This window comes from Physeter macrocephalus, unplaced genomic scaffold, assembly GCF_002837175.3.
Source record: "Physeter macrocephalus isolate SW-GA unplaced genomic scaffold, ASM283717v5 random_14, whole genome shotgun sequence".
NCBI lineage: Eukaryota > Metazoa > Chordata > Mammalia > Artiodactyla > Physeteridae > Physeter > Physeter macrocephalus.
In genome coordinates, this window is record NW_021145300.1 from 104098 (window position 1) to 115473 (window position 11376).

Genomic DNA, 11376 nt, shown 5'->3' on the forward strand with positions numbered 1-11376 from the left:
GATCTTCCCGGACCGGGTCACGAACCCGTGTCCCCTGCATCGGCAGGCGGACTCTCAACCACTGCGCCACCAGGGAAGCCCTGTTGTTGTTGTTTTAATACATTTGTTTATTTATTTATTTCTGGCTGCGTTGGGTCCTCGTTGCTGCGCGCGGGCTTCTCATTGCGGTGGCTTCTCTTGTTACAGAGCACGGGCTCTAGGCACGCGGGCTCAGTAGCTGTGGCGCATGGGCTTAGTTGCTCCACGGCGTGGGGGATCTTCCCGGACCAGGGCTGGAACCCGTGTCCCCTGCATTGGCAGGCAGACTGTTAACCGCTGCGCCACCAGGGAAGTCCCTATACATCCTTGTTGAATGAAAAAATACACGAGGATGCGCAAACTTGATCTTGAACCATGAGCAGGATTTTGACTGGTGAAACAGCAGAGAAGGGTCTCTTTGGGATGCAGGCACAGGGACATGAGGGACAGCGGTGGGCAGTCGTGGGCTTAGAGGACCACGAGATCAGAGGCACCCAGGCCAAACCCTTCATTGCACAGATAGGGAGAGGGACCCAGAGACGGGCGAGACTGAGCGAGGGGCACAGACAGGGTCGCATCGGGGCTGGGTGGAGAACCTCAGCTTCCTCACGCCTCTACTGGGTCCTGCTGGAGTGGGAGGTGAGGAAGGCAGAAGAACCCACGGGTCCCCGGGTGCTAGCTGAGGATGCCTGAGGCGGGGTGGGGAGGCACAGGGCTGCCCAGCCCAGCCCCAGGGCGTGACCCTTGTGTCTGTCGCAGCACATCGGGCTGCCCATGTTCTCCCGGGACAAGAAGCCCCAACGGATTCACATGATGAGCCTGGGGGTGCTTAACCTGCCCCGGCTGCCCGTGCTGGACTGGGCGTTCGGCCACTCCCTCATCAGCTGCCACGTGGAGCACCACCTCTTCCCCAGGCTCTCCGACAACATGTGCCTGAAGGTAGATGAGCGTCGGGCTGGGGATGGCTTGGATGAAGAAACTATCTCAGGGTGGAGGAGGGTCACCTTCGGGGTTCTCTAACCAGCTGGCCTGGTCAGAGGTTCCCAGGAAGGTCAGTCCAGGGTACAGGCAGCAGTGTGGGTTTCTGATCAGAGACGCCTGGTTTTCTTACTAGCCGTGTGGCTCTGGGCAAGTTAACTGAATGTCTCTGAGCCTCGACTTCCTCATCTGTAAAATGGGAGTAAGTAGTGCTTACGTTGACAGGCTTTGAGGATGAAATGAAGAAATGGATCTGAAGTGTTGGGCCCACCGTAGGTGCTTGGTGAAAAGGAGCTGTGGTTTATCCCCCTGTGCAAAGGAGGACTGTCACAGATTCGGGAGCTCCGGAGAAGCGTGCTGGGGAGAAGCCCTCCCTTTCCCTTGCCTGCTGGAAATGGGAGGCGGGAATTCTCCAAGCCCCTCAGCTCCTCCGGAGCATCATGGGACAAAGCAGACAGGAGCGGGGGGGTCTGGGCAGAGGAAGGGTCCCAGTGGGGATGGGCCTGCCCACAGCCCCGGCTCAGCGGCCCCTCCTCCCGCCCACCTTCTGGCAGGTGAAGCCCGTGGTGTCCCAGTTCCTCCGTGAGAAGCAGCTGCCGTACAACGAGGACTCCTACCTGGCTCGCTTCCGGCTGTTTCTGCACCACTACCAGGAGCTCATGGTGCAGACCCCTCCCATCACAGAGCTGGTGGGGCTGCAGTGAGGGGCGGGCCGGCACAGTCAGCCCGCCCTCCCTCCGGGCCCACCCCCGGCTCTCCTGTTTCTGCTGGCCGTCCCTGGGGCTGGGAGGGCGCGGGCCCTTGCCCAGTGGGTGTGGCTCGGCTGCCTGGAGTGTGGAGGCGTGGGGTGGGCAGTGAGACGGGGAGCTCATGCTGGGGGGCCTGGGGGTCACCTGCCCTGCTTGCTTTTCCGGGCTTTGAGGAATATCTGGAGGAAAGGAATAAAGGTGGCCGGGCATCCTGGTCAGTCTGGACCTCAGCCAACTTCATCTCAGGACTAAACTGCTGGATTCCTCCCCTGCTCGCTCTGAGCCTTGGTAGGGCTATAGGACGGGGGTAAGGAGGGGCCCTATGGAGGGGGCAGGCTAGGAGGGGACACCGAGAGAGAAGGGTCCGCTCCCTGGTGCCAGGGAGCCCCACACTTGGTTGGCCACTGCTTCTTCCTGTGCCCTTGAGGTTCTGGCCCCTAAGGAGCCCTCTCCCCAGGGACCACAGGGAGAGGTTACCTTTGGCAGACCTTCCTAATCTTTCAGCCCGGAAGCCTGTGCAAGACACTGGCTCAGCAGCTCCCAAGACCCACAGCATCTGTGAGATCAAAGTGTGTGTTTTGTGGGGAGGGCACTCCAGGCGAAATAAGGGGAGAAAGGGTATAAATAGCTTTGGGCGTGACGTTGGCTAGCTCCAGAAGTCTGCATTGTTCCATGATGTTTACAAGGGCTGGAAGAATTCTCAACTGGAAGAGAGAGAAAATTACTGGGAGGGTCGCTGAGGCTGGAGAGGGGTTACGGGAACAGGGTCTGGAGGTCAGATGGCCTTAGAGAGGAGAGGAAGGAGGGGAAAGAGTGTGTGTGGGGGGGTGCGGATACAAGAGCTGGGAGTCCAGGGCTAGGCTCGGCTGTGAAAGGATGGTCTGCAGCCTGGGAGCGAGGTGGGAATATAAGAGAACTGCTGGTGCCAGCCGGAGGAAGAGGTCCAGGTACTGAGGACACCACTGAGATTCAGCCCAAAGCGGGCAGCCCTGAGAGAGGGCTGGGAGCTGCCCTGGCTGGAGGCTGGATTAGAGGGTGGGAGGAAGGGCCCGGCTGGAGGCTGATGGAGGAACAGAGAGGGAGGCCCGGCCTGTGACAGGAGGCCAGAGCAGTTAGTTTAAAACACGGTTTCTCACCTCAGCACCGTGACATTTTGGCCAGATGGTGCTTTGCCGCCGGGGGCCTCTCCTGCGCATTGTAGCAGCATGCCCAGCTTCTATCCACTAGGTTCCAGGAACCCAGGTTGTGACCATCAAAGATGTCTGCAGACACTGCCAAATGTCCCCTGGGGGGCAAAAATCATCTCTGGTCGAGGACATGCAAGTCTATTCTGAGCACACAATCGCCCTGTTTTTCAGTGAAGTCCTTGGACGAGGTGAAGGGTGTGGTGACCCTGAAGACGGGGAGGCTAAATGCCAGCAACTGGGATGGGCTGGGGGGTCAGAGGGCAGGTGAAGGCCTTCTCGAAGCCGGGTCCTGTTAGGGAACCCACCTCTGGTGTGGCCTTAGGTGGCTCTGCTGGGTAGCTGCCACTTGCCCGTCCACAGCCATTACCTTCTCCTCCACCCTGTGCTCCTGTCCCGAAGCCTACACCTCCCGTCCGGCGCCCTCTCCTACAGCTACAGCTCTCACTACTTCTGAAACAGTCCCTCCTTTTGCTCCTTCCGGGCCTGGGGTGGTAGTGGCTTCCAGCTGTTGCTAGCCCTGGAGGGGCTTCACCACATCCTCATCCTGCTACACCTCTGCACAGAGTTCCTCCATTAAACTCTCTTCAGTCAGCCCCTCTGAGCACGCTGTCTGTTTCCTCCTGGGAGGCTGACTGATAGAGCAGAGGTTTGGATCCAAGCAGCCCTCTTGGAACGAGGCAGGCTTGGCAGCCTCCCCTGCCTACTGCTTTGCTATATGTTATCGCTGCTCTTGTGAAATGCATTAGCGACTCAGATGTGGCCTTAAGGACTGGGAATGCGGTTAATCAAAATGCTTATTCTCCACATGAAAAATGCAACCTCAGAAAAGGCCCCATTGCACGGTCCTGGCTAATGATTAAAACCATCCTAGGGCTTCCCTGGTGGCGCAGTGGTTAAGAATCTGCCTGCCAATGCAGGGGACACGGGTTCGAGCCCCGGTCCGGGAAGATCCCGCATGCCGCGGAGCCACTAAGCCCGTGCGCCACAACTACTGAGCCTGCGCTCTAGAGCCCGCGAGCCACAACTACTGAAGCCCGCGCGCCTAGAGCCTGTGCTCCACAGCAAGAGAAGCCACCGCAATGAGAAGCCCGTGCACCGCAACAAAGAGTAGCCCCAGCTCTCAGCAACTAGGGAAAACCTGTGAGCAGCAGCGAAGACCCAATGCAGCCAAAAACTAAATAAATGAATAAATAAATTTATTAAAAAAAAATAAAACCATCCTAATACAATCAGTGACTCATTGTTATTGATCTGGGCCTGAGTGGGGAATGCGCTGCAGCTGGAGGCCCTGGTACCAGACTTGGCTGTACAGTAAGCACCCAAGAACACGCCATCACTTTGAAGCTTGATTTTCTGTTACGCTGGGATTGTGGCTGGAATTGCGTGGGGCTGAGAAATGAGGGGAGATGACAGGAGCGAATGAAGCCCTTCTAGGGCTCTGCAGAGACCTATGGTCTAATTAACAGAGGTGTATCGGAGGTGGTAATGTTTACAGTGAGGATGACGATAGCTAACATCAATTCAGAACGTACAGCACGTTTTTACCTATGCTGTCTAGCTTGAATCTTTACAAGAAGTCGGTACTATTTCCCCCTCACGTTACGTATTGTGCAGATAAGCCTTAAAAAGATTAAACTTATCAATGTCATATAGCTAGTAAGTGGAGGAAGAAAGATTCAGACCTGGTGTGTCCAACTCCAGAATCCCTGCTCTTAACCACCAGACATACTGCCTCTGGGTAGGGAGCCCTAGAGGGCTTTCTGGGGTGTCAGGTCCTGAACCTCCTTCTCTCCCTCCCGTCTTAATAAATGGATCATTAAGACAAACTCTTTATGAACATCCATCATGTGCCAGGCACTCTGCAAAGCTCTGGGGATAAACGAGTGAATGCGATTGGGCCCCAATCTCCTGGAGCTTACCGTCTAGCGCGGGAATTGACAAACTTTCAGTAAAAGGCAAAATGGTAACTATTTTGGGCTTTGTGGATGATATGGTCTCTTATCACAACTACTCAACTGTGCCATCAAAATGCAAAAACAGCCAGAGACAATATGTAAAGAAATATATATATATATATTTTGGCCATGCCGCGCGGCTTGCAGGATCTTAGTTCCCCAACCAAGGATCGAACCCGGGCCCCGGCAGTGAAAGCGCCGAGTCCTAACCACTGGTCCGCCAGGGAGATCCCTAAAAGAATTTTTTTTAAACTTTATGTAGTTTTCACATGTCGCAGAACATTATTCTTTACAGTTTTAGAAAAACTATTTAAGAATGTACCAGCCATGAACTTGTGGGTTATACAAAAACAGGTGGTGGGCAGGATTCGGGCTGCGAACAGTAGTTTGCCTCCTCCTGGTCTAGTGGGGTGAGCACAAAACACAATGACTTATTAGAAATCAGAGCAGTATTAACCTCTGAGTACGAGGGAGGGGAAGTGAGTAGAAGGGGCACAAGGAAGTCCTGGGGTGCTGGCCATGTTCTCCTTGATCTGAGTGGTGGTTACATGGTTATAGTTCATGGTGACTCATCAAATAGTACACTTACGGTTTGTGCACTTTTCTGTTCATTGTGCTTTGTAAAGAAAAAAGTGTTGCCCGCCATTCCAGTTCTACAAGAATCAAGCCATTAGCTACTGCGGTCACCCACTGACAATGATCCCTCAGGGGAATTCAGGATGGGGAAAAACAGGAAGCATGCTGTGCTTTGGATATACTGGCCCCTGGATAGTTAATTTATATGTCTAAGGGAAAATTTCAGTGACCCCATATTCTTGCATCTTACATGGAAAAGCATTAACTCGAGATGTCTGTTCTTTGTGATTAGCAATAATCTTTTTTTGCTTGACTACATGTTTTTCCCAGCAAAAAAAGTTCATATATATCCTGGCTCCTCCCTTACCTCCTTGGAGCAGTTTCTCAGAGTAATCTGAGAGGCTGTCTCCTGGGCTACAGTCCTCAGTAAGGTCCCGGAATAAGACTGAACTCACGATGTGCACATTGTGCATTTTTCTTTCAGTCGACAAGTTCAATAAAAAAAATAATTTAAGAATGATAGGGACTTCCCTGGTGGCGCAGTGGTTAAGAATCCGCCTGCCAATAAAGGGGACACGGGTTCGAGCCCTGGTCCAGGAAGATCCCACATGCCGCGGAGCAGCTAAGCCCGTGCGCTACAGCTACTGAGTGTGAGCTCTAGAGCCGGCGAGCCACAACTACTGAAGCCCGCGTGCCTAGAGCCCGTGCGCCGCAACGAGAAGCCACCGCAATGAGAAGCCTGTGCACCGCAACGAATAGTAGCCCCCGCTCGCCACAACTAGAGAAAGCCCGCGTGCAGCAACGAAGACCCAACGCAGCCAAAAAAAAATAAATAAATAAAATTTTAATAATTTATTTAAAAAAAAAAGAATGATAAAGCAGTGTAATAGGTAATGATGGGCTGCAGTGCTGCAGGGACAAAAAGGGGCCCTAACCCAGCTTGGGAGAGGATGGGTCAGGAAAGGCTTCTCCAAGGATGTGCTTCACATCCTTGGGGGAAGGGTGGAGGAGGCAGCATCAGGATCACTGGGTCAGAGGTGACTACGGACCCGTCATTTAAAAATACATCTCGTATTACCATGTGATCCAGCAATCCCACTACTGGGCATATACCCAGAGAAAACCACAATTCAAAATGACACATGCGGGCTTCCCTGGTGGCGCAGTGGTTGAGAGTCCGCCTGCCGATGCAGGGGACGCGGGTTCGTGCCCTACACATGCACCCCAACGTTCACTGCATCACTATTTACAATAGCCAGGTCACGGAAGCAACCTAAATGCCCACTGACAGACGAATGGATAAAGAAGATGTGGTACATATATACAATGGAATATTACTCAGCCATAAAAAGGAACGAAATTGGGTCATTTGTAGAGTCGTGGATGGACCTAGACACTGTCATACAGAGTGAAGTAAGTCAGAAAAAGAAAAACAAATATCGTATATTACCGCAAGTATGTGGAATCTAGAAAAATGGTACAGATGAACCAGTTTGCAAGGCAGAAATAGAGACACAGATGTGGAGAACAAACGTATGGCCACCAACGGGGGAAAGTCGGGGGGTGGATAGTGGTGGTGGTGGGATGAATTGGGAGATTGAGATTGACATATATACACTGATATGTATAAAATAGATAACTAATAAGAACCTGCTGTATAAAAAATAAATAAAATTAAATTAAAAAATAAAAATACATCTTGTTTATTGTGGATTTTTTTGCCTTAATTTTGATCTTCTGAAACATTGCATTACAAGATTATTACTTTGATTACTGAGGTTTTTGGCGCCCCCTTAAATTTTGCACTCCAGGCCATTGCCTCATTCGCCTCACCCTATTCCAGCCTGCTAGACAAGGGTGGGAGATCTGGCTCTGCCCTTGGTACAGAGGGCAAGACGCTCCTCTCTGTTCCCTCACCTATATAAAGGGGAGAACGATTAAGCAACAAGATCTCCAAGGTTTAAAATTCTCCCTGGCCCAACCTGGACAGCATCTTATCGGGGTCAAACCTGCGTAACGCCCGGCTCCGGAGAAAGGAATGCCCGAAGTCCTGCCTGGAGACCCTTTTTCCAGACTTCGGGACTCTGTGGTTATTAGCCAATGGGCGGGGAGGCTCGCTTGAGCCTGGCTTGTGATTGGCTGAGATGGAAACGAGCCGGGGTACGCTATCAAATGGGAACGGCGTCTGCGTCATCAGCGAGCGACGACAGCTTCCGGGGGTGGGGTAAGTAAAATAAGCTCCTTTCTAATTGGCTCCTTCTTTCAGGCGGGATTGAAACAGCAACGGGGATTTGCTCTCCTCCAACTCTAGGCTCCAGATAATTGGAGGGAGGGTAAAGATTACGGAGCAATTTATTGGGTCACATACGGCCCGGAAGTCCTGGGAGGCGGGCCCTCAGCGGAAGGGGGTGGGCCGGGGGGGCGGGCTTTTCATTAGGGCGGCGGGATTCTTTCGGGTGTGGGGGTGGAGCCGCCACGCTGTGCTTTCCTGGAGCGTGGGAGGCGGGATTTGGGGCGGGGCCGCGATTGTGGGCGGGGTCACAGGAAGTACGAGGGAGGGGCCGGAGCCGGCTTGGGAGATCAGGGCGGGGTCGGGTCCGTTGGCTAGTTGCTCTTTCCACGCATGGCTCCGCGCTGTTGGCGCTGGTGGCCCTGGTCGGCATGGCTTCGGACCCGGCCGCCTCCTTCCGAGAGCACCCAGAGTAGGAGCAGGGCACCTCTAAGGCTGAATGGGAGCGCGGGGAGGCCTACGAGCGCTAAGTATAGGAGTAGGAGCCGAGCTGGTTGCAGGGCTGGAGAGGGGAGAGAGAGGGGACCAGGGGCGAGACTGGAGGGGTCCACTCATGCAGATGAGATGGGGGTGGTGTACAGGGGCAGATGGCGGCCTGTGCGGTAATATGTGAGGCTCCTGGGGTGAGACAGGGGTCAACAAAAGTGAGAAGGGGAGACCATGATGTCCACAGAAGTGAGAAGGAGTGAATGGGGGTGATAAGGAGGTCTGTGGGGCACGAGGGAAGTCTGAGGCGAAACAGGGGCCTCTATGGGCAATAGAGGGCTCTGTGGAGAGAGAGGTAAGAAGAGGTAAAATGGGGCCTTGTGGGGAGATCCACAGGGGCGATATGGGGTCTGTTGGAAGGATGTGGTATTCTAGCTGGGTGGGTTGGGAACCCGGTGAGAAAAATTAAGAAGTGCTGAGCAGGGAAGCTTCAGGGGTGATGGGGATTGTCGAGTAGGCCGTCTTCAGCGGCGTAGTAAGTTCATGGGTGAGAGGAGGGCTCTGGATGGAGACACAGCCTTTGGGAATTCAGATGAAGTAAGGGACCCTGCAAACGCCAAAGCTTTGAGGAAAAAGAGAAGGAGGGCACAGATGAGGGTGAAGCCTGGGAAACTCCGTTTTCTGTTGGACACTGAAGTTGGGGTTTGGGATGGGGAGGGAGTCTTGAACTGACCTTCCTCCCCGGTCCCCCCTGCCCTAGGCTTCCGCCAGCAGTTCTCCACACAGGAGCAGACACCCCAGATCTGTGTGGTGGGCAGTGGCCCAGCTGGCTTTTACACCGCCCAACACCTGCTAAAGGTAAGCCGCTTCCTCCTGGTTCCTTTTCCCATGATTCACCTACTGCTCCAATCCTAAGGGCAAGCTCCACTCCTTTGGGTTTTAAAAGCACTCCTGGATCCCTGAAGGGGAAGGGGCTCCCAGCCCATCTAGACGGGACATTTCCTTCATGCTTTGTCACCTGGGGCTCCCCACTCTAGGTCCTCAGGTAGAAGAGAAGTGTGTTTGCCTCATGGGTGATGGTCAGTGGTCTGTGGCAGACGGTCGGCTATGCCTTCTTGGCCAAGTGCTCCAGGGAGCTTATGCAGACCTGCATGATGATTTGTCCTGCCCCTCATCTTCCCTTCTTTCTCCTCTGACTCCACTCTGTCCCGAACATCCTGCATCTTGAGGCCGCCCCCTCTTCTCAGGGATTTCTGTAACTTTAGGCACCTCATTGCACTCTCCTCGCCAATAGCTCCAGCCCTCCCCATGCCATGCTGGTCTTCCGTCCTGCTCTCCACCCTCCATTCCACGCCTCCCCCCCACCCCATGGCCGGGGTCTCAAGGTTTATAGTATTAGCCTTGGCGGGCAGGGCCCCAAGGTTGCTGGTTACCCTTGAAACTTCGGCAGACCTTGGCGGGAGGGAGGAGGGAGGGAGAATCATGGGTTGGCGTGAGTTGGTGGGGGTGGGGTGGGGTGGGGTGGGGAGGGGTGCGGGAGACCTAGGCTGACTGAGACATAGGACAATGACCTTGCTGTGGAGGGAGAGAAGAAAGGATGAATATATTAATTACATGCACACACACACATATACGGATATTAATACTTAAAAAATAGGGTGATCAACTTGCTCAGTTTGCCCAGGATGTAAGGCTTTCAGTGTTAAAACTGGGAGGGTCTTGGGGAGGCCAGGATGAGTCGGTCACCCCGCCAAAAAGTGACCTAAGCATGGCTTCCAAGCAGCACAGGGGAAAGAGCTAATTACGATGAATTGACCAGCATGAGCCCAGTGGGGTGGGATCAGTCAGAAAGTGCTTCCTGGAGAAGTGAGTTGAAGGAGGCCTCAGGCTCTGGAGAGGGCCTCCCGCATGGGCGCTGGCAGGGAGACCAGGGATCTCCCAGGGGCTGGGGAGGTCCTGGAGGGCTCTGTGTAAGGGGCACTGTGCAAGCTGAGCCTGAAGTTTGGAGAGGGAGAAGGGTAGGCCTCCCAGGCAGGATTCTCAATGTCCTCAGTGTGAACAAAGGCTCTGGCCTGCACATACTCTTCCTGGGGGAGGTGCTGGGGGATGGGCACCGAAGCCAGTTACAAGCTGGTCCTGGCCCACCGGGAGCTCCAAGCGACTAGCTGTGCTCCCGCGGCAGGACCACGCGCAGCACATTTGGGACAGCGGCCCTTAGCCGAGTCAGGCACTGTCTGTACAGCGTCTCATCGCATCCCCAAGACAAGTTGCGAAGCAGGTGGCATGACTTGCTTCACAGGTGAGAACTGAGCGAGGCTGCCCAAGGCCCCACCTCCGAGCAGGGAAGGCCTGGGTTCTGAGCGTGGGCACTCCGATGGCAGAGCCCGCTTTAAGCCCCACGCTGGGCCGTTCAGTAATCAACCACTGGGCACTGACATGATCCAGGCACAGCTTGGCACTGGGAACGTGGGTGTGAGCAGGACAGACGTGGTCTCCGTGCTCAAGGACCCGACAGTCTTCTGTGGGAGGTTGTGGAGTTGTGGGAAGAGGGTTTACGCGGTATTCTAGAGCTCTGATGCGGGGGGCGGGGCGTGTACAGGAGGGGTACCTAACCCGGCCTGGAGGAGGTGACGTCCAGATTGCTGTCTCAAGGACAGAAGGAGCAACCCGGTGGGGCAGGGGAATGGCCAGAGGGCCCCAGGCACAGAGAACCGTGTGACAAAGACCCAGAGGAAGGAGAATGCGGGATTGCGGACTGTTGAGTTCAGGAAGGTGGGCGTGTGCAGTGAGGGTGGAGGGGTGAGAGCAGAGGCTGGAGGAGGTAGGTGGGCCCAGACCCTGGTGGCTGGGAAGCCACCTACCAGCTTGGACTCAGGCAGTTTCTCTCGGTGCTGTCCACGCCCTTCCCTCCATCAGAGTCCCCTGGGGGACTTGTGAAAATACACGTTTCTGGGCCTAGTTCCCACCTAATCAAACTGTGGCTGGGGCCCAGGAATCAACATTTGAAAACAAACCCCTGCCTTCTGCTATAAGTGGTTGGCTTCAGTGAAGGGTTTTAGGCAAGGGACTGAAAGCATCCCGTTTTGTTTTTTTTTGCTGTACGCGGGCCTCTCACTGTTGTGGCCTCTCCCGTTGCGGAGCACAGGCTCCGGACGCGCAGGCTCAGCGGCCATGGCTCACGGGCCCAGCCGCTCCGC

General features: G+C 54.6%; 2 protein-coding genes across 9 annotated transcripts in view; both read left to right on the top strand.

Annotated features, from left to right (window-relative positions):
* Positions 1 to 765: 765 nt before the first annotated feature.
* Positions 766 to 4173, top strand: LOC112066587 (fatty acid desaturase 6-like; the record flags this gene model as incomplete). The annotated part of the gene is made up of 2 exons (XM_024130230.3): positions 766 to 957; positions 1551 to 4173. Coding segments are annotated over 2 exons (342 nt in total), but the record flags the coding sequence as incomplete, so codon positions are not given.
* A 3857-nt stretch (positions 4174 to 8030) lies between these two features.
* FDXR (ferredoxin reductase) overlaps positions 8031 to 11376 on the top strand; it is a 10601-nt gene continuing 7255 nt past the window's right edge. For 5 of the 8 annotated variants that reach the window (XM_028483251.2, XM_028483250.2, XM_028483253.2 and 2 more), the window contains exons 1-2: positions 8031 to 8165; positions 8940 to 9037. In XM_028483251.2, coding sequence (XP_028339052.1) covers positions 8087 to 8165; positions 8940 to 9037 — 177 coding nt within the window. In that variant the 5' untranslated portion in view covers positions 8031 to 8086. Of the gene's footprint in view, positions 8166 to 8192; positions 8264 to 8370; positions 8535 to 8756; positions 8876 to 8937; positions 9038 to 11376 lie in introns of those variants that run through there. The other 3 variants (XM_028483255.2, XM_007099714.3, XM_028483252.2) reach the window with 3 other exon arrangements.